This window comes from Heterocephalus glaber, unplaced genomic scaffold (assembly GCF_053883595.1).
Source record: "Heterocephalus glaber isolate CG9 unplaced genomic scaffold, H.glaber_assembly_v1.0 deba00000621, whole genome shotgun sequence".
Lineage (NCBI taxonomy): Eukaryota > Metazoa > Chordata > Mammalia > Rodentia > Bathyergidae > Heterocephalus > Heterocephalus glaber.
The window spans coordinates 35,073,106-35,096,511 of record NW_028258153.1 but is presented as its reverse complement, the minus strand read 5'-3'; the positions used below and the strand labels follow the sequence as shown (position 1 = coordinate 35,096,511).

General features: G+C 47.5%; 1 protein-coding gene across 7 annotated transcripts in view; it reads right to left on the bottom strand.

Moving 5' to 3' along the window:
• Syk (spleen associated tyrosine kinase) overlaps window positions 1-23,406 on the bottom strand; it is an 84,489-nt gene that overhangs the window by 23,442 nt on the left and 37,641 nt on the right. For all 7 annotated transcript variants that reach the window (XM_004870055.4, XM_021248498.2, XM_021248496.2 and 4 more), the window contains 3 exons: window positions 22,825-23,264; window positions 20,322-20,482; window positions 1,196-1,334 (listed from right to left, as the gene is read on the bottom strand). In XM_004870055.4, the coding sequence (XP_004870112.1) occupies window positions 1,196-1,334; window positions 20,322-20,482; window positions 22,825-23,238 (714 nt within the window). In that variant the 5' untranslated portion in view covers window positions 23,239-23,264. The remainder of the gene's footprint in view (window positions 1-1,195; window positions 1,335-20,321; window positions 20,483-22,824; window positions 23,265-23,406) is intronic.

Genomic DNA, 23,406 nt, shown 5'->3' with positions numbered 1-23,406 from the left:
ACTACCATAACTTCATTTCCTTCACTGTGCTACCGTAGCCATGATGTGAAATGAAGAAAAGCGGGCTGGGGATTTAGCTCAGTGGTGCCACACCTGCCTCGCAAGCACAAGGTTCCAAGTTCAAGCCCCAGTACAAAAGAAAGAAAGAAAGGAAGGAAGGAAAGAAGAAAGAAAGAAAGAAAGAAAGAAGGAAAGAAAGAAAGAAAGAAACGCAATGTGTGCTCACTACACATGGATAAAGAGCAGGATGATCATGCTCTGGGGCTCTTGAATGCCCAAGTAACCCCCAACAGCAAGCTGCTTCAGGGCTTATGAACAGCCGGGCCCAGAGTGAGCCTTTCTAGAGCAGGGTGGTGACAGCTGTGTACAAGTGGCAGCCTGAGCCTGGGAAGTGCTGCCACACCTCCTAAGCTGCTTCAGCTTCTGCAGGGAGGCCGGTCTGCAATGAGGGTGGCCCCTCAGCATACAACGAGCCATCTCACAGCCCCAAGAGCATCTGAGTCACGGTCCCCAAAGCTCCTTTCCAGGCCACCCATCCCTTTGTTTTTGTGTTTGACTGAAATATTGTTCTGGGCTTTAGTTAGAATATCCTAGAAAAGAACATTTTCCAGTCCCCCAAAGTGGCACTTTCTGCAGAACTCAGAACACAGGCCTGCACAGACATCAGCTGTGGCACTGAGAACTAAAAGGCCCTGGCCAAGTGATGGGACCTCCTGGACAGAGAATCTCTTCCCCTGCCATTCTGGCCCCTCTGCTCACACATCTCAAACATGCAAGTCACCTGGAGGCTGGGAAGCAGCCCCAGGGGGCTCTGTGCACCTCTCACAAGCTCCACGGCTGCTGCTGTGCTGGGAGCTACATTGCAGACTGCTCTTCTTCCTTCTTCTTCTTTTCTTTCTTCTCCTTTTATGGATTAGTTGATTGAGGATTGATTGCAGTGTTAGCCATTAAACCCAGAACCTTCACACTGAGCTGCATCCCCAGCCCTCTTTTATTTTGAGATAGGTTGTTAAGTCACTAAGTTGCCCAGGCTGGGGCCAAACTAGTGATCATACTGCCTCAGCCTCCCAGAGTGCTGGGATACAGGTGTGCACCCCTATGCCTAGCCTCCACAAACTTCTAAGAGCCTACGGAACAGGCAGCTCTGTGGGCCCCATGCTGTGCCTGAGAGGAGGGAGAGGAAGATGACATGTACCTGCCAAAGTGTGTCAAACTTCTTCCCCTCAGGGATGGAGAGCTTCCCTGTCTTGTCTTTGTCAATGCGGTAATGCAACACCTTCCCTTCATGCAGCAGGCAGAGAGCGTAGGAGCCATTGTTGTCTCTGGCCCTGATCCTGGAAGAGAGGACACACAGACATCACCCTACAGGGACCGGTCCCTAGCAAGGCTTTAGCAGGAGGCCTTGCCTGAGGTTTCAGCAGATGCCCTCGGACCCCTTGGCTGGGGAGGCAGCCTGTGGGTAGTGTCTACCTTCGAGGTCTCAGGAAAGGTCAAGACCAGCAAGTTCGAAACAGGAAGTGCTAATAGGCTGGGGACAGACCATGGTTAAAGCTCAACAGGACTGAAGGGGAAGCAGGGAGCCTGGGGCTCAGCGGGCTGCAGGTGGTTCAGGGCAAGTGGCGCAGTGGAGCCCAGTGGTGTCATCATCTGAGTCTGGGTCTGGGTCTGGGTCTGGGTCTGGGTCTGGGTCAGATCCACCAGCTGTGTTGTATCCCTGGGGGATGGTTGGGGTGACTGGGGCGTATATGAATCAGGACCCTTCTGGAGCGCAGATGAAGGGATGTGTAAGCTTCTGCTCCCCAGGGCCCTCTTTATTTCCTTCCCCTGTCTCCACCATAGGAGCAGGGTCAGGATCTAACATGTTCCTGACACTGTCAGGTAAAGTCCCCAAGAAGAAAACGTCATCACTAAGAGGCGAGGAGACAGCACGGGGCTGTACTGTGCTGATGCCCCTGGAGGCTTGCTCATCACTGTCATCTCAGGTGACCCTCAGTGCTACCCCTTCCCCACAGCCTGGTGAACTGAGACTCAGAAGTGGGTGACAGGTAGAGGAGCACACCCCCTGTGATGCCTGTGAGGGGCACTCCTGACTGTGGGAGGTAAGAGGGCTGCTGGGAAGATCTGCAGGGTCTGGGGAGGAGGCAGTCCCACTGGGGCTGAAAGGCTCGAAGTGGACGTGAATCTCCATCATCCATCACCAGCCCTTCAGCTCATGGGGCTGGAGAAAGGGTGAGTCACGAGGAAGACTCTCCAGCCCCAGCATTTGCAGAAATGAGGAAGCTGAAGTCCTGGAGCATTAAGCAACACTCCCAAACTCCCTTCTTGGAAAGAGCTCAACTGTGCCCCAGATGCCCCAACTTCTGTACACTAGGGGAATTTCTGCTGCCTCTGCTGGGTCCCTAGGGGTCACAGCTATGGGCAAACAAGAATGAGACAGGCTTTGGTACCGGACGTAGCCACACTTCCCTTTCCCCTGCAGTGTAGACTCATCTCACAAAGCTCACCCAAGATGGGAAAGCTGAACTGTGGCGTGGGAGGCTGGAACGAGTTTCTATTCAAGTGGTGCTTGGGCAGGCATAGTGGCTGGATTCCCTGCACACCCCACTGCTCAGAGCAGCTAGCCAGGGTGCAAGACCCTCCTGGCAGGTGGCCACACTGAAACTTCCCCACTGTGAAAACAGCACGTCCTCCCCAACCACCTGAGTCACCATCATCCCCAAGTGTGAACTCCGTCGTCATGGTCACATGGCTAGTGACAGCCATAGCTGGTTACCAGTAAACCAGAAAAAATCCAGACCACACAATAAAACATATTTTTATGTGAATAGAGAACTGAATCTATTTTATGGGGAAGCTATTTATAATATGGGTTATCTATGCTTATTTTATTTATCTTATAAACACCAATGACCATAGAATACTTTGGGTGCATAAAGAACTACATAAATAACACATTGTCAAGAATTTATGCATGCACCTATAAATTGGAAGAAGGACGATCAGAGGCCCCAACAAAATGTCATTTTTCTTTATTTAGAGTCCTTCACATCTAAGACTTCAAGGTCATGGAGGTAATAAATGGGATGTGAACTCTGTTCTCTAAATCTATGTCCATTACGTACCAATCTGCCTTGCCATAAACCACAACTGATTTTTTTCTTATTAAAACTGACATGGAATCTGGGACTGGCAGTGCATACCTGTAGTTCCAGCTAGTTGGGAAGCTGATGTAGAGGGATCACTTGAGCCTAGGAGTTCAAGACCAGCCTGGTCAACATAGTAAGATCCTGGTTCTTAAATAAGTGAGTAAATAAATGTCAACAATAATCAAAAATTAACAGGGAGAATCACAGATTGCCCAGGAAGATGGTGTAATTAACCTCAGAGATGTGGCGAAGGCAAGTTAAGACCACAGTGATAATACTGTGACACTGTTCACATTGGCAAAAATCTAAAACACTTAGAATTCTAAGTGCTGCTGAGAATGGTAACTGACAGGAGCCCTCACATGCTGCTGGTGGGAGCATCTATTGATGCAACCACATTCCAAGACAGTTTGGGATGGCCTCGTGTGTCAACAACTCCACCTCCAGGTATTAAAAACTGTGCACTGTATGCCCCAGAATGTGTGCTGAGATGTTTTTAGTAGTTTTATCTGTGCTTATCAAAAACCACATGCAACCTAAATGTTCATTGACTATAGAATAAATAAATGAATCATACAATAAATTTACTCATAGAACAGAATACACTAAAGCTACAAAATGAAAACAATGACAATTACACAATCTCACAGGCAGAAAACATATTCCGGATCCTACATACACAAAGTCCCAAAATGGGCAAAAACAAATGATTGAGTTTGGAGATGTACAACTATGTGGTAAAACAGAACACAAAAACAGAACAAAAACCAAAACATGCCAGGGCACAATGAGCACACAAGTCCAGAAGTGGCCTCTCCTGGAAGGATGGGTATAGGGTGGGGCAGTGTCTGGAGCAGCTTGGGCTGTACAGTATTTTGCTTCTTGACTCAGTGGCACTCCCTGGATGAGTAATCATTCAGCTGTATCTAGACACTTCTGCATCTTATGGGTTTTACAGTTCACAGTAAGCACTGTACAGAGGGCTCTAAGAGAGGAGAAAAGGGAGACCATCTCTTGATCTTGGACAGACAACTCCTACAAAGGCTGCACATCCCTGAGACTCACTTATGGAATGGGTGCTGCCCACAATTCCCTCTGCCCATCTGGCTGCCCGTACATGCTCCCCAAGAAAGGTAACTGGCAGGTGCGGCTAGTGCCATGGACATGCAGCCTGAGCAGTGCCCAGGCAGCTGGCAGGAAGTGAGGGCACAGAAGGGAAACCCACAGGCCTGGCATCTGTAGGTGGCACAGACAGCCACAGTAACGGCCAGCAACAGGGAGGTCTGCTGGCTGCAGGCAGATCCTGGGCTGGGCTATTTTTAATTTAACATATGTGTAAAGCTGGTTTAGAAGCTGCCTCCTGACTGCTCTTCCTGGCCCCCTGCTGCTACAGAGAAAGCTGTCCTTAATGGAGACACACACACACACACACACACACACACACACACACACACGCACCAGGTCTATGGAAAGAGTCAGAGTCAAGGTAAGTCTTTGTGTTTTCTGTGGGGTTTGATTTGCCTGGGGTGGTCACTGAAGCCCTTGACTATTTTTGAATACTTTTTTCCCGAATGATTCCCTTGGAAGAAGTGTGCTCACAAATTTGTCGTTTGCTGTTACAAAGCCTGGGATTTCCAGGGCTTGACATCAAGATTATGTTAAGAAGTTTGGCCTAAAGACAAGCCTTTTATGGCCTAGGCCCCTCTGGGTAGGCAGCCTCAGGCACCAGGTCCCTTGCAGAGGTGAGACAGGAAGCAGGGCTGATCCTCTTCTCTACCACCTTGTGCCCTCCCAGGGGAGAGGATGCACAGCGGTGGTACTGGGCACAGGTGCGGCTATGAGGACGGGGAGGTGCTGGGGCATTTGTCCAACAGGCTCCCTAAGGCCCCTGAGACATTGCCCAGTCTGCTGCTGACAGAAGAGAGGAACGAGGCACACACCAGCCAAGTAGAGGTTCTCGTCCTCCTTCCCTGGCAGAGTGGAGCATTACTAGGCAGGGCATCAGAGCCAGGGGCTGCCTGGGGTTGGCCATGTGCATGGGGAAAACGTCACTGTGGCTGTACAGAGACAGAGACAAGGCCACATTGCATGGAGTGCACAGTCCTCACGGAGAGCTGTTGGGCCCACTGTGGCTTTTCCAGGTGGGCTGGGGAGAGGGAGGAGGAGGTGTGCGGGCAATGACAATCTTGACGGTGTGCGTAGTAAAGAGCGGTCTGTTGAGGGGCCTCAGCTCAGGAGGGATGTCAGTGCTACTGATGCTTGAAACACGAAGGAAAATGTGTCAGGTGCTTTTGCCTTGAAAGACAGCAACATTTAGGTCCATTGATGTGCACTTCATACAAACACTAAAAGCAAAATCAGGCGAGAACATCAGACGGGTCTGGGGCCATGTTCCATTGAAGCACATCTCCCCTTCCGAATAGCTCATCCCAATGCCCATCTGCCCCTTTCCCCACCCTCTCTTTCTTCCCCACTCTGTTCGAGTTCACCAAGGTGGACCAGTTCATGCTGCCTCTGCCAGCGGGGTAGAGACTTTGATTAGCGTTACTGTATTGGTATTGACACCAGCCCACAACTGTCTTTGAACCTTATCTTCAGATAGGCTGAATTGTTTTTTGCTGACCTATGACTGCAAAACCACATACATCAAATAAAATGGCCTCCTTTGATCAATCATAACAGCTTACAAGAGGGGTGACTGAACTTAGTTTTCATTGTGACAAAGGAGGCTCACGGTGGCCAGTTTCATTTCTTAATAAGTAAGGAGAAGGTTTTTCCTGAAGCTCACAATTCATTTTTGAAATGTAAGTATTAAAGAAAAGGTGAGTGAAAAACTAGAGCAGGAAAAAGTGGGTGGCAAGTAAATGCAAAGAGTAGGTCTGTTCTAAGAGCACATAGTGATCATCAGCATTACAGTGGGTAACAGCAAAGGGACACGTGGGCAGGAGATTCCCATGCAAAGAGCTGGAAAACCTCTTCAGTTTCAACTCAGGAGGAGAGGATTCCAGGCACAGGAAACTCATAACTTCCACAGATGAATATCAATCAACATGAGCTCAAAAAATCTCACAAAATGAAAGGAACATTAGTTGTGAAAAAGGGAATCGAAGGAAAGAAATAGGAAGAGCTAGAGATGGAGAGCCCTAGGACTTTCAGTATGAGAACGGAGGTGGAATATAAACTATGTGTGAAACGCTGAAAGAGATACGAGATGGAATCATAAAAGTTACCAACAGATAAAATACTCTCAAAATACCCAGATATGTTTGAAAAACTGGATGTGCTGGAAGTTGAAAAAAGTTTAGCTAATTAAAAAAATCAATGAATGAAAAAACCAGCAAATTAGACAGACAAGAGGAAGCAAATGGTAGTGACTGAGATGCAAGCCCAGTGGCATGATGCATAGTGCAACACACAGAGAAAGGTGATGAAAAAGAGGATCGAATATACAAGATAAATCAGGAAGGTCTAAGACACATTTAACAGGCACTGCTGAAGGGAGAAATGGTAAGAGTAAGGGAGGATGACATGTGAAGACAGAAAATATAGCCAAGTTTCTCAGAACTGATGAAAGAAGAATCACGGCTGTAGGAGGCACAGACACCTGAGAAGGACCAGGACAGCCTTATACACGCTACCTCTGTCATCTTAATCACTCAAGGGAAAACAAGGACAGCAGCCACCCACCCTCTGCAAGGAATTCTGTTTTCTATGGCTAGCACTGAGCTCCATATCCATACTGAGCGCTGTGTGTGCTAAGCACTATACTTTATGTACTTAGCACTTTATGGCTTCTCTTTGATACAGTCTGATTCCCAAGATCACTACCCTTACTTTTGGGCCCATTATAAAGTAAAACAAGTGTGACTTGAGCACAAGCCCTGAGACAACACAGCAGTGAATCTGATAACTGAGGTGGCTCAGAGTGACTAGTGGATGGACAGCATGTACAACATCCAGATGTGAGACAAAGATAGGATTCACATTCCAGGTGGAAATGAGGCAGGATATTGCAAGGCTGCATCACACTACTAGGAACACCTATAATTAAAAATTTCTGAATTGTTAGCACTTCTGGAACTTTCCATTTAACATTTTCAGACATAATTCACTACAGGGAACTGAAATCATGGAAAGTGAAACCATGGGTAAGAGTGACTATTGTAGTTTATGTATTTTATTATTGAGTAAAGTGAGCTTTAGAGAGCAAAATGAAGAGTTTTGTTTAAATCCCAGGGCTCTTAGGCAGCAGGCTTGTGTTACTTGTGACTTGAGTTTCCTTACTACTTCACTCGATTGTCTCTAAATAGAAGCAGCTTTAAGGTTAACTCTGTCTTACCAGCCAAATACTGCAGTATTTGGAACGTACGACAGGAACAGTCACACCTGCAAATATTGCCACAGATCCTCTAACGAATTGTGGAAATCTCAAATGATCACTGCTCTTAATCCAGCTGATACAGGTATCAGGTATCTCAAACAGGCTCAGATGTCCCCATAGGTTCAGCACCCTTTCAGAACTTGCTGGAAAGGGACACACACACACACACACACACACACACACACACACACACACACAGATCAGAACTGCTGCCAGGCATCATCCCTTTGGGACCCTGTGCACACTGTGTCAAGCCCAACTTAGGGTACTGCATCCATTCTTCTTCCTCTACCCTAATTTAGCCTTGCTCCTTAGTCACAGGGAGTGCAAAAGAGTGTGCTCTGCCAGGCAAGGTGGTGCATGCCTGTAAAACTAGCACTGTGGGAAGCTGAGGCAGTAGCATCACAAGTTTGAGCCCAGTCTGGGCAACTTAGCAAGACACTGTCTGAAAATTTTAAAAAAGGGTTGGGATGTAGTTCAGACACTGGTATAATCCCCACTAATATAAAAAAAGTTGTGTATCCCTGCAAGTTATCTCAATTTCTCTGAGAACTGTGTCATGTAGCGAAGAAAACTGTTCATCTGTACCTTATACCATGTCATGCTTGCACTGAGAAGCATCCATGAAACTATTTCCAAAGCAAGGATCTACCTGCATCCAGGCCAAATGGTTGGAGCAAGGCAGAGGGAGGGTGCAGGGCACCGGTAGGAGGTGTTGAACCCTGAAGGTCAGATGCTGAAGATGATGATGTCACCAAGCTGGTGCTCACAAGCCAAGTCCACTCAGGATAGTCCTAGACTTGGACTGCATGGCTCTCATTTGCATACACCAGCTTCTGGGTGGACACAGACTTTTTTCTCAGCCAAAGCCACTGACTTTTCTAGTCCTAGGCTATGTACAAAATGGCACCCTCTGCACTATGTTCTCCTGCTAACCACTGGCTTCTCTTGCAGGGCCTCCCATAGGGCCCTGAGACTAACAGGCATGAATGAGTTCATGAGGGGGGTGTGTGTGTGTGTGTGAGTGTGTGTGTGTGTGTGTGTGTGTGTGTGAAGGAGGGAGGAGATGGGGGGTGAAAGGGCATAGTGTGTAAGGGAAAAGGGAGAAAATACTCCACCTGGAATGGAAAATGGATGATATACAAGTGATAAATCAAAGATCTAATTATCTATTCCTCTTGATAAGGACAGGGGAAGGAGTCAGGAGGAAGATGAACCTCAGATGCAGCACACACAAGAACATGCCACACAGAGGCATGCACTGTCCCGGGGCACTGTTCCTCCAGGCCTGTGAAGGGGAGGCACACTCCGACGTGGTCCCCCTTGGGGGCCTCTGTTACCATTTTCCTTGCCTTGCAAAACAGAGTAAGGGGTTTGGGGGTGATTTTAACTAAGCGCTGTCCTAGGAAAGGAGCACTGGTCACCACCCAACAGCCAAGGACAGAGCCCAACCTCGAGGACCCACCCAGCTGCAGCGATGGGGACCCTTTGGTGATCTCAGCTGAGCCCACAGGCCACAGTCACCATCTTCCTCACTCGCGTCCCGCACAGGTGCCTCTCAGATCTCCGAGCCTCAGAGCTGCCCCTCGGGCGCCTCAGCTTCTCACCCTCCCTTTCCCTGCCCCACTGGTCACTCTGTGGGCACCACTCACTCCGAGCCTCAGCAAACCTCTGCAGCTGATCTCAGACCTGGCTCTCCGTGCCTCTCCCCTGTGGACCTTCAAAGTGCCCCTCTCCCAGCATCCCCACTCAGGACAGCCATGGGGTCAAAGTCTGCACCAAGATAGCAGTGCAGCCACTTTCTTCCCCACCTGCCCAATCGGCCAGCATGGATCTCCTTCAATCCTGTTCACCTCTTAATCCCATGGTAATGCCAGCCTGGAGCTTCCCAGGCAATTTCCAAAATAACACATCCACTCACGCACCAGGAGGCCACGACCTCCTAACTTTCTTCTCATTCCCACGCAGGGGCTCTGGGATACTCCCAGGACCCAGGGCTCTCTGTTTACCAGACTCCTGCCACCATTTAGAGCCCTGATTCCACTCCTCTCCTGCTGCCTCCGCCTGGTAAGACTCAACGCCAACCATGTCTAACTGGCAGCTCCCTCCACCCCACAGAATCGCGCATCCCTCCATCAGTGTGTGCACGGGATAACTAACTGCAACTCTGACACAGTCCACCTGGCCCTCTTGTCCTTCCTCTCCTTCAGCCACCCGGTCCCTTTCATGCTCATGCTTTCCCCGTTTGGACAATAAATCACAGTTCAAGTCTTTTGGATGAACATTTTATCTGGTCTGACTTCCTCCCTGCCATGCCTAGCCACACATGTCAGCTTCTGCCACAGTGTGGGTCTCTGAGTATCAGCGCAGACACTCCATCTGCCAGAATATTCTTCTCCTCCTCCTCAGCTAAGTCTCTTCCTCTCGTCTCTCAGAAACCCCGTGAATGTTCCCTTGCCTGGAAAGATTCCTCACCCTGAGACCTGGGGCTGGGGTTCTGCTCATGAAGAGGATGGTCCAGTGTTTGTTCTTGAGGTAACCAGAGTGATGAGAGTGAGGGACAATAAACAAGTAAATAAAGCGAAGGTAACAGCACCCCTAAATCCTACCAGATGACCATGGTGGGGATGACATTTGTCACATGTTTCTGGCTCTGCAGCATGCGGACCATGCTTGACATCTTCCCCACATGGAAAGCAATATGGGCTGAGGTCAAGCCTGTGTCCTTAGCCACAGCGTCCTAGTGCCCACCAAGATGCCTGGCGCTAATTGGTTGAATGTATGTAGACTTTGTTGAATAATTCTTTTTGTTGCCCTTTTTGGCTTTCCATAACATACATTAAAAGTCAGAAAGTAGAAACTGTAATTCAAATGGCATTAATGACTAACTGGTTTGATGACTCCTTCTCTTATTATGGCATTAATGGCTAACTAGTTTGATGACTTCTCCGCTTATTTATAACATTTACTCAGCTCTTAGGTGTTTTAAAGGTCACCTTGAATGTGCTCTTGGCTCTATAAGATTTGCAAGGACTCTCAGCTAAAACCAATAAAATACTAAACAAAAAGTTTTATATCTAGCATGGCTTGGAATTGTTGAGCATTTTCACTCTAAGATACTTTACATGGTGAAATGAAAGCCACGCTCATATTCCATTTCATCATGCATGCCACACTGGAAAAGCAACCCTGCACACTGGTTTAGCTGGCCCGCATGAGTTTTGTGGTTGAGGCGTCTCTCTGCCCACAAGGCTCAAAGCCACATGGACTACAGTGTGCACCTCAACCCAGGGGGACCTCGTGGCCTCAGGCTTGTGTATGATTGTGTAAGATCTTTTAGTGGCAGCCAACAAAGATCACTCTTTCTTTCACTTCAACTTCCCTTCTTGAAGTTGACAAGGACCCTAAAAATATACATGCCATTACTAATAAGGAGTTGTGATCTTAGGGGAAGCAATGAATTATCTTTTTTCTATATATAGAAAGCAACATTACTAAATTATTTTTAAATAAAGAGGTAATCAAACACAATACAATATAAAACTTGTAGAAAATGAAGGGTATTGAGCTGTGTCAGGAAGCTACTTAAAATCTTATTTGTCTAAACCCACAATGTGGGAAAAAATCTTCACCTGCTCTTCCTCAGACAAAGGTCTACTATCTCGAATCTATAAAGAACTGAAAAAGATCAGACCTCCCAAATTTAAAGACCCAATCGAAAAATGGGCAGCTGAAATGAACAGACATTTCTCAGATAAAGAAGTAGAAATAGCAAATAAATACATGAAAAAATGTTCAACATCACTGGTCATTCGAGAGATGCAAATGAAAACAACTCTGAGATTCCACTTCACTCCAGAAATAATGGCTGCTATCATGAAATCAAGGAATAACAAATGCTGGTGGGGCTGTGGGGGGAGAGGAACCCTGCTCCACTGCTGGTGGGAGTGTAGACTGGTGCAAGCACTGTGGAAATCAGTATGGAGATACCTCAAAGAACTAGGACTGGAAGTCCCATTTGACCCCGCTATTCCACTGCTGGGGATCTTCCTCAAAGTATTAAAAGAATCATACCACAGTGATATATGTGCACCCATGTTCAGAGCAGCACAGTCTGTAATAGCTAAAACTTGGAAACAGCCCAAATGCCATTCAACTGGAGACTGGATAAAGAAAATGTGGGTTTTTTTATAAAATGGAGTACTACTCGGCCATAAAAAATGAGAAATTAGAGACATTTAGAGCGAAGTGGATGCACATTGAGGCGATACTCTTAAGTGAAATAAATAGGACACACATGTAAATACCGAATAGTTTCTCTGGTGAGAAAAACTGAAAGTGTAAATAAGAACTAAATGTATAATAGGTAATGTGAAATAGGAAGAAAAGGGGCAAAGGGAAAGGAAGTGGGAGGGCTAGGGGAAAGGATAGAAGGGAATGGGATTAATATGAGAAAATGGAAAAATAGGAACAAAATCTTTGTAAATAGGGAGGAATGGAGGGGTTGAAGGGAGGGCTGGGCAAGGGTGAAAAATAAGAACCAAGAGAGACTATGTAACGGCGCAAATTTCCAATGATGAATGTCATTATATTATATACCTAAAATGTACCAATGATTAGAATGAATAATCAATAATGTAAAATGGGAAGAAAAGGTCCAAAGGGGTAGGGGTAGTGGGAGCCACAGGGAAAAGGAAAGAAGGGAAAGGAAAAATGCTGAGAAATAGAAAAAATGGAAATAAAGTCTTTGCAAATAGGGAAGGGTGGAGGGGGTGAAGGGAGGGCTAGGAATGGGGAAAAAATAAGAACCAAGATGCATCATGTAAAGGTACAACTCCCAATGAGAAATGTAATTGTGTTGTATACCTACAATGTACCAATAAAAGAATACAAAAAAAAAACTTATTTGTCGAAATGTTATAGGTTGATAGTGTTTAGAAGCTTTATTTAAAACCAGTGGTTTTTTTTAACCAAACCCTGTTGTGTGCCTTGGTCCCAGCCTCAGCAGAGGCAGAAATCTGACCTTGGCCCACCAGACACAGGCTAGAGTACTCCCTGTCTGGTGCTCAAATCTGGCCAGCCGAATGTTAGACAAGGAGAGAACCTGTCATGCCCAAGGCCAGGTGTGAATCACGTCTAGAAGTGGTGTGGACTACTAGGAGAGATAGGTACTAGATGCGCCCCATCCGTCTCCCCCAGAAAGCATACATTCTTCATTCTTCTAGCACAAGTACAGTGCCTGACAATTCCCTTCTAAAAGTCATTTCTGAATGGTCTGGCGAGGCATGTGGACAGGACATAATGAGGGAAAAGCTGGCCACAGCCGCTGGAACCACACGGCAGCGATCACAGTGGAATCTCCGCGGACGGCAGATGCAATCTCCCCTCTGTTTCAGACAATGGTAAGGACCCTGGATTCTGCCTTTCAGTCCTTAATAAGCTCTTCCACACCTGAGCTCTCATTTGAAAAACAAGAGATTGAGACCCAGGAAGTGGTAAGCTCCCTTGCAAGCCAAGTATGCTGTCACTGTAAATGAATTCACACAGCTCATGAGGAGCCAAAACTGGAACTAGAATTGGACAGCATCCCCCAGACATAATCTATTTGATGGTTAGGAGTGTCTGAGATCCAGCTTCTGTATTCTGAGCTGAATTACCCAGGACTGATCATGAAGCTCGGCTCATACTTTCTGAATGTGCTGTCTTCTCCTCACCATTTTCTCAGTGTTAGATCCAAGGCATTTCTGCATGGCCACGGTGGTGCGTGTGGTTCCGCCATGGTGTTCTCAGGCTGCAGTGCGGCCTCCAAGGGATGAAGAAGTAGATCTGTACTAATGGCAAAGCCATGCAGTATAATTTCTGCTATTGGATTTACTCATCTTATTCCATTCAGCTTTGAAAACCTACTGATTGGTTTATGACTTGTGATGAAAAATAAATTTTCAACTTTCTTTATGAAATAGTAATACTCTGTATAATCTGTCACTTTTTAAAAGAAAAAGCCATGTGTGAATCCTTTCATGGGCATTAGGGACTCCTGCTGTACGCATCCTCAGCCATATGGTGAAAATGAACAGAGCTATTGCAAATGGAAGAGCAGAAAGAAGGAGGGCCTGGCAGTCTCACTTGTGGAGGCCACTGTGCCGTGGTGCTGTGCAGACAGGAAGCCTCTGAGGCATGGGCATGGCGTTCACCAAGTGTATGTCACTGGTACAGCCAGGTGTATTCACGGATGCTGGAAGGGAAGGCAGGGAGCTGTTGACATTCTGGGCTACACATCATATAGATGTCTTCTGTTTACTTTAGTATGTAACTCTCAGTGACTCTTATCAGGCAGGAATGACACCAAGTCCATTTTACAGATGAGGAAACTAAAGAAAAGAAACCACCGAGTAACTTGCTCAAAGTCACATGGCTGGTTATAAGGAAAGAGCCAACACTGGCAGCCAGACAACCCAAACGCTGTGTTGCCAATGGGCTGTGCTGCCTCCTACCCAGACACAGTGAATCCTACAAACCACAGAGTAGGTCCTTTCACCTTCTTATATTTCTGTGTCTATTGATGTATCCCTGAGACTGTTCGTGAGTTACAGTTTAAGAGGTGACCCAGAGAGATCCAAGAATCCCATTTCAGAGACTGGTGGAGTCTTACCCCCACGTGGATCTATGGTAGTATTAAACCATTTCAGGAAATGGAAAGGAGAAATGAGCTAGGGAGATGGGCAACCTACAATAACTCACTGATTTAGGCGACAAACATTCACTGGTTCCCTCCTACAGCCAGCTCACAGGTCTGTACAGGACATAACCTGTGCACATGGCTGATTTGGCAGGGGAGTTACAGCACAGACAAAGTGACTTCAACTGCTCAACCAACGTGAAAATGCTGAATTGCCAAAGCATTCACAGACTTGCAGAAAGTCCTTGGGAAGGAGCAGAGTGAGTAGAAATCTGTGCCGTGAGCATAGAGAGGAATTAGAACCCTGCCTTGGGGATGCTGTCCATGAAGCAACCAGGGAAGGAGGAAAGCTGGAGCTGTCCTAGGCAGGGTCCCCTGACAATAGCTCAGCCCATCTACACGACCAAAGAGAGGCAATGCCATGAGCATTCAGACTCAGATCCTTCAAGATGGTTTCCCATCCACTGTGCTGCTCACAGTGTCCTCTGGATGCTCAGGACCTGTCCCTCCCCTATCAGATGAGCAGGAAAGAGGGGTCAGGATGGTGGTTCCGATGGCCCTCTCTGGCCCCAGCATCCCAGAATTAAGGAAACACTCCAGATTCAACTGCTTGTTGTGACCAACACAGCAGAAGCATTTCTAAAGCTCAGAAGAGGCAAGTCCAAGGAAATGTGGCCAGTCAGCACCCTCTTCCCTGTCCCCTACTGCTACTCCACCCTTAGCTTCCTAAGATAAAATGAAGTAAGAAGTATAGAGGAAAACTGCCTCCTCCATCGGGTACAGTATGTGGGACAATAACAGGTAGAGAGTATGGAAACAGCAAGGCATGGGCTCTGCATCCTGCTGTGCGGTCACCTGTGGGAAGGTGACAGAATGTCACCTTTCCTACAGGCTGCAAGGGAAGAGGTGTTCTGGAACAGGGGGCTTGTGACACTGAACTGTGGAGCAAACCAGAGCCAGGGTGAGCTCTGTTTTCACCTTTGACCACCCATGCCATTCCCTAGACGGGGACTTCCAGAAGGCCATTGGACAGCACTCTGCTGGTGTCCCCAAGACTTTCCTGCCTATATTCATTGATGAGTCTGGTTCAGACCTTGCTTATAAAGCTTCCACAAAGTGCCTGATTTTATGCCTAGCACAGGCATACACATCAACTTATTTTAAATCAAATTAATGATGCTCAGCTTTAAAAATCACAAAAAATATGCCGTTTCTAGACCAGTGACCCATAAGCTTCTTCACAGGAGGCCTGAGGGAAGGCAGGTTGAAGGGCTTGGACAGAGTCCTCCCAGAAACAAACTCCCCTATGCACGGCTAGAGAAAGGGGGCTATAAGAAGTGAGATGGGGCTAGAGCCATACTGTGAGCAGAACAGCTGGGCATGGACTTATATGGGAACCCAGGCAGGATGGGGAAGAGCAGGAACCTCAATTCTGAGCAGGAAATCAAGCAGAGAGACAGATAGACAAGGCAGAGAAGAGCCACCAGCGGCTTTTGTTTTCCAGTTATGTTCTCTTTGCAACTTGGCTCAGGGAAACAATTTCCCTTACTTTTGGGTTTGGAGCTTTCTCTGTACTTCCATTAAACACAGACTTACTATACCATGATTGCAGACATTCCACAGCATGTACAGGGGATTGATTCTGGGACTCCTAGGATACCACAATTCTCAGACATTCAAGACTCATATAAACTGGTGCAATATTTGCATAGAACCTATGCATATCTTCCTGAATCCTTATAACCTAACACAGTGCAAATGCTAAGCAAATAGGTGCTATACTGTATTGCTTAGGGCATAATGACCAAAAAAGTCTGTACATGTTCAATACTAATGCAAGTTTTTAAAGACAATTTTGATCCATGGAGGAAATGTGGAGCCCATGCATACAGAGACAACTGTGATTATTTATTTGTCTCCACACAGCTACCAACTCTGTGGGTGCAGTCTAGCCAACTTTGACTTCCAGCAACTGGAATGTAAGAGCTGCTCCAGGTACCACTGATTCTCTAGGGACCAACCATATCCAGGGCAGTCACTGGACCTTCGAAGCACAAGAGGAAAAGCAACCCTAGAAATTGTCACTCCCAGAGAACTGGGGTGAGGCTCATCATCAAACGCAGCAGCCCAAGTCAAGTTCAGAACTTTGCCCTCCACCTTGCTGCTGTGCGCTCTGAAACAACAGAGGACAGAATGCAGTCATGCTCCTGACAGCCACTTGCCAGAGGAGAAGGGTGTGTGCAGAGATGACACAGAGCCCTGTCATTATTGCACCAAGGGGCCAGGGCTGGGGAGGAGGCAGCGTCTGCCAGGGGCTGGATGTGGGGCATGAAGGAGGAGCACCCTGGAGAAGCCAGGGCCTCCGCCCTTTTCCCTGGGGCCGCTGCAGCACGTGGCACCCTGTCTTCTACCAAATATGAAATGCAGTGCCTGGGCTTGGGCATGAGAAAGCAAAGGCCTGAAATGTGATCCGAAATAAATGACACCCTTTGGCTCCACTGTAGTGAACACACCCAGCACGGCTCTGAGAGTGGCTCCCTGCTGGCCCATGGCCCATTTACCATGCTACAGGCAGACAGAGCCCACCGCACATCCTAGCCTCCCCACAGGGAAAGGACTCGTCCAAAGTGGAGTCCTCCATATGCTTGCACTGTCTTATCCAGCCCAGCTGTAACAGCCTCCCGTGGGGCGGGGTCCTAGACAAATTCTGTACCAGGGCTCTGGGGTGCTGTTCCCTGGTGGGAGGGATGGCTGCTCCCCACCATTCCATCTCTGTGCCAATCCTCCTTCTTAGGAAGGACCTTTCTCAGCTCCTGGGCAGAAGAAAACCCTGGCCCTTGGTCCCTGACTTATATGCCTTCCATACATCACCAGGAGTTCTGCATCCAACAGCAAGTGAAATGGTTGGGAAAAAAAAAATCTGCATCTGTACTAAACAGATATTTTTCTTGTCATTATTCCCTAAATAATATAATATAGCAACTATTTCCATAGTGTTTAAATTGTACCAGGTACTATTATAAATAATGTAGAGATGATTAAAGTATACAAGAGGATGGGTCCTATGTGTGGGTCCTATGCAAATACCATGTCATTTAGTGTAAGGAACTTGGGCATCCATTGATTTTTGGAATGTAGGACAGCTGCCTGTGGTGGATGAGGGACAGACACATTCACACCAGATGCAGAGCCACAAGATCCAGTGCTAGTTTACAAGAGCTCACAGCTTGGTTCCCTATAAAGGAAGCACCTGTGAACACTAGTAAAGACGTAGGAGTCTGAAGCAATGTTGGGGCCACTGGACTTGGAGGGGCCTTGAAGTCACTGTTGCAGACTCTGTCCCAGACCAGACAAAAGTTAGGACAACTGGCCAACTCTCTTCGTCTACGCCAGGCCATGGGCCCAGATGCCACACTCAAACACAATGCACCACTGTGCTCAGGCAAGCCAACCACCGTGAGGCACCCACTCAGGTAGTGTGGGACACACTTCCACAAGACAAAGCCACAAAGCTACCAAGGAGGAAGGCCTGCTAGGACATGTCCCCATACTCATTCTGTATAAAATAGCCATGAGATTTCTGGTGACAAGAATTTCCTGGTGGCAATGATGGAGAAAGAAGATGAAGTAGCAGAGAGAGGAAAGCTCAGACGGGCATCAAACCACATACACCATGCTGTGAGCTTGGTGAGTATTTTCACCTAATCCTCAAGAGCATCAGGAGAGAGTATCACTCACTCTAGACTCAGAAAACTGAATCTTGAATTTTGGGAGGGTTATTTCTTAGCCTGTGTGTGTGTGTGTGTGTCTGTGTGTGTGTGTGTGTGTGTTACTGAGGACTGAACCCAGGACCTTTGCATTGAGATACATCCCAAGCCCTTTTTTATTTTTTATTTTGAGACAGGGTCTCGCTGCATCACTAAATTTCCCAGGCTAGACTTGAACTTGTGATCCTTCTGCCTCAGTCTCCCAGAATACTGAGATTACAGGCATGTGTCAACACACCTGCCTGGAACTTGGATTCTGAAACAAAGTCTCCATAGTCCCATGTTGGGCTCCTGCCTCAGTATCCCAGGTGAGGCTATAGCTGAGCTGCAGGTATGACCAACATGTCCATCCCTGGGCAAGCTATAAAGGTGTGAGAGAAGCCAGGAAGATGGGGCTGGGGTGTGGTTGAGACCAGGAGAAAGCCAAGCACACTAGTACATAAGACTTTAGTGCCCACGTGACATCATTAGGCAGTTGCAATATAAAGTGGGATAAGAACCCAGTCTGAGGAGACTGACTAGAGAGACTTGGAGAAAATGCACATGCCCAGGCCCCTCGCCCATGAGGGGTCCTGAACCTTGTGAGCTCTGACTGCAGCTCTGATGTGATGCACTACAGTTCTGAGAATCTCCTGCTGGCACAGGGCACATGGAGCCTCTTGCCCCCTGCGCGGGGTTAAATACATCCCTGGGAAAGGACAGCAAGGGTAGAGCTTGCACATAAGAGCTGTTTTCAGACACAGCAACTCAGAAAAATCTGCTTCATACCCATAGCTGCTCCCCAAGGAGCATGAGAGGCACTGCACCCAGGGAGAATCAGCAGGCTTGTTCTCTGCATTAGGTCACTTGAGCTCCTGATGCATCAAGATGCGGTGTCTGCAGTACTGTGACATTTATGCTGGAAATTATTGCTGAGAAGATGGAAAAGTCCAAGCCTCAGGGAAAATGAGCTGCTAGGTGTCTACACTAAGGGACAATGTCCTTCATCTACCCAGTATCACTGCCAGAGATTGGAGCTGCGACCCTAAAAATCACATCCTCTTCATTGCATGCCAATCTGGGCCACTCCTTTGGGTTTTTTTTTTTTTTCTTTTTTAAGATTGTGTCTAAGAGACTCTTTTAAATCAGAAGGATGAGGAAAATTCACTAAGTACAAATGTATATGCAGAGCAAACACTCTATTTCTAGGAAAAGCTGACAGAGTCAGCCAGGTGTTAACCAATGGGTCTGAGCACAAGGCTGTACCAGTTTCTAGTGACGTTCCAAGGCAGGAATGGGCTAGTAGTACTTCATGCCCCAGGAAGCATCTCTGTAGGGGACACTACTTGGGGACAAAGGTGGGCAAGTGTTTCTCCTTCTGGTAGCTGCTCACTGAGTCATCTTGACCTGATCCCTAGGGAAGGGAGCTTCGCCCACAGGAGACAGCTCCTGTCTCTGGATGCTGACTCTGGCCAAGCTGGCCCACACCTCTGGGACCTTGTAAAACTTAGGCTCACATCAGCTCCCTAAGGATGAGGGACAGAACATGGAACTCATCCTAACTTTTGAGTTCAAAAGGCTGAAGCCTACAACCTGCTTCTGATCAAACAGCTTCACTTGCTGTTTGTGTAAGCCACGCCTAGGATTTCTTTTTTCTTTTTAACCAGCTGCCCAAGTGAAAACAGAAGTCACGTCTGAGACTGGGGGGAGGCTGGAGAGAATAAGCTGTGGTGTTCACATTTTTGTTGGGGCAACAGCAATGTCAGTATGTGTCCCATCCTTGCCAAGAAAAGCAGGATTCACATGGAACATACCTAATCTGGAACTTTGAGTATCAGTATGGATTTCACAAGTGGGAAATTCCCCACCTGGTTTACATGATGGGTTAAAATGCAGGTGGACTAAAAGCATGGCGTGAAACTACCTGGAGGCTATGTGTAAAAGGTGCATATGTAAATGAATTTTGAGTCTAGACTTGGATCCTATACCCAAGACATATAGTTAATCTACATGCAAATACTTTAAAATTGGGGGAAAAAATCCCAAATCCAAAGTACTTCTGGTCCCAAGAATTGTGGATAAGGAATACTCATCTGTGTGTAGCTGAAGACCATTTTCTTTAAACATGATGTCCCACAGTGCCCAACAAGAATATTCACTTTAGGATTAAATGGGGCAAAACAGGCTGGGTCACAAGTGCCATCTTCATTTCAAAGCATCCTTAGGACAAGCCAGCATGTGTGTATCAGAGAGTTACGTGTGACCCCTGCGTGGGGGCACGTGACCTCTACTCACAGGGAAGCTGCATTATCCATAGCTGTCCCAGCTGCCTGATGGGAGGAGACAAGTGGAAAAGACATGATACTTACAGGAACTTGCCATCCGTCTTTGATCCTATGAGCACGATCTGCTCAGACTCGCCCCGAGAGATATTTCCATGGAACCAGGGCATTTTCTCGTGGGCTGTGGTGGCGATTAGTTTCTCCAGCTGCGGCTTCTGACTGATGATGGCCTGCTCCAAAGCCTGGCCCTGCCATGAGTAGGGAGAGACCGTGCATCAGGCCAGGAAGAAATGGAGAAAGTCGAAGAAATAAGTCACATCTGGACTATCATGAGGCCTAATGTGTGAAGTGGAATCCAACTTCATTCATCCACTAATTCATCAGCCACTCATGGATTCATTCAGCACATAAAACTAGTGAGATAATATGTATTACTTAAGTGACTTCAGATGTATAAATAAGGAAACACTCTGAAATGGAATAAAAAGATTCACCTTTTCCAAGACAAATAAAACTTTGAAATACCATCTGGCTGAGGTCCAGAGAACAGGTATCCTGAACAGGCTGACTGTTCCATGTTAAAATCTGGCCATTTCCTAACTATCAAGAAGCTTGAGATGTGTAGAGGAAGGCACATCTTATCTGCCTGCCCCTGCAGGGCTTCACTGAGCATGTACAGCTACCTATGGACCCACAGGAAGCAGCACCACAGAAAGTGCAGGTGAGAAATTGTGAGTGATTACACGGATGTGACCACACAGAAGCCAAAACTGGGAAATGGAGCTGAGCACTATGCAAACTGATTTCCTCACTTTCTTAGTGGGAGAGAAAGAGATCTTTTTGACAGTAATTAATGAAGGACACTAGTTTGATGATTTGCATTTATAAAGAAATCCCAAAGGAGTAACAATAGAAATACAACCATGTCAAACAGCTGGAAGGAGGAGGGGAGACAGTTGGGAATGAAAGCACAGTGCTTTAATCACATTTCACAGATGCACTGAACAACACAGGCAGTGATGGCCACAGATACAGAAGCATCTAGAGCAAGATGAGTGCAGAGGCCAAAGCAGAGGGCTGTACAATCCACTCAGACGTTAGCAAGAACCACTGTGGACACAGGCGACAACACATGCAAACAGCAGGTGTGGACATCATGCAGAAGCAGCTGGTCTGGAAATCATGGTGTTGTCCACTGTTGTGACACTCTGGAAAAGGCAGAATGTAGAGACAAAAATTGGATGTGTGGTTGCCAGGGGCCAGGGTGAGCAGGACGTGGATAGAGGGATGGAGCTCCTGCTCATCTGAACTGAGGTGGGACTTACATGACGCTCTGCATTCATCAAAAATCACAGAACTGCATGCCCAGAAAGGATAAATCTACAGTGTATAAATTATACTCAATAAGTCTGATCTTTCTGCCTTGAAGAGTAAGACATATCCAATAAATTCTAGCTAAAAATACCAGGCTCATAGTATTATAGTACCTATCTGCAAGATGGGATTTACTGCAAAACACGGTAAAGGTGTAAAAAGAATTACTGTATATAACATGCAAAGTGACACAGTTGTAAATCAGCATGTGTCAGGCAAGACAGAAGAACACAGCCACACACATCCAGGGCTGCTTAATACCTAGGTCCAAGCAGGAGAGTGCCATTCAGGCCTGTTGACTCCTGACACCACATGCTTTTATAAAACTGGCAGGAGGGTGCTGGGGTGAGAAGGGAAGTTCAGTGGTACAGTGAGTTTAACATGTGTGATCACCAGCATCGGGGGAACAAAAAGCATGCAGCAGGAATGTAAACTCCCACGGCCTGTGCAACCTTTCTGGACTGAAACTATCACTACATCCAGATGAAACACACATGTCCTTTGCTGTGGCACACTAGCCCTCCAGGGTTCATCCTACAGACACTGCCCACAAGCTTGATAGAAAAGAGAGCAGATGGAAGTTACTAGCAGCACAGTCTGAGAACAATAAAAGCATACATGAGTGGTGCTGGTTAAATAAATTATGACACACACCAGGCAACACCAAGCCACAAAAGAAGGGGTGCCAAGTTTACACATGTGTGTCAAGAGAAGTTAGGAAGGTCGGTGTGGCCCTGTTAGGTAAATAAAAGCCAGAAATCACCCATCAGTGACTGTGAAAGGCCCTCCGGGGAACTGCATGGCAGGTTTTCCTGTGATGCAGAGACTCACACCACTGGTGTGACGGCCCCGTCTGTGTGGCTGTGAAGGAGGAAAGGCTGCTGGGGTGTGGCGGTACACGCCTAGGATGGCAGTGCTCCAGGAGGCTGAGAAGGGAAGGCTGCAAGTGTGAGCCTAGCTTTGCAACTCAGCAAGACCCTGCGTCAAAATAAACAGTGATAAAAAGTGTGAGGGATGCAGCTCAGTGCAAAGGTGCAGGGCTTCGGAAGGAAGGGTAGGAGGAAGAAAGGAGGGGAGGCAGGCAGGCAGGCTGTCTGTCCTCCAGAGCAAGGCATTCCAAGGCCCGAGTCAGTGCCTCCCGAGGTGTGTGCTCATTTGGGAGCCAGGGTAGACATCTAGGGGACTGTGGGCTAGGCAGTGTGGCAGGCAAGCCCACCTGCAGGTTCCACGTTTGCTTCACGTACTCCCTGATGAGGTTTTCCTTCAGGTCCTCAAAGGGCCCAGTCTTGGGTTGCACGCCGGGCGGCCGGTTGCAGGGCTTGGTGAGCAGGCAGACCAGGCCATCAGACTCCAGCGAGTGGTAGTGGCAGAGGTCAGCGGGGCTGCTGTGTGTGCGGCCACCCGAGATGGCATAGGTGCCGTTCAGCTCGCGCTCGATGGTGTAGTGGTGTGCCTTGCGCCCGTGTGCCACCGACAGTGCAAAGCCACCCAGGTAATTTCGGCTCTGGCGCAGCAGGTAGAGCCCATCAGTCATGCCCCCCTGCACTAGGTAATCCTCTGCCTCCTCACGGGTGATGTTGCCATAAAAGAAGGGCAGGTGGTTGGCGTTGTCCGCTGCGGTGCCGGCCATACCTGCGCTGGGCCTTCAGGGTGCACCTGGGTGCAAAGAAGGGAGAATATGGTGATGATTCCAGCAACAAGGCCATCAGACCCCTCTCAAGCTGGGGACAAGTCTTTCCAGCTCAGAACGGAAGCATTTCCCTCTCTAACTTACTGATTTATGATCATACTATTATTT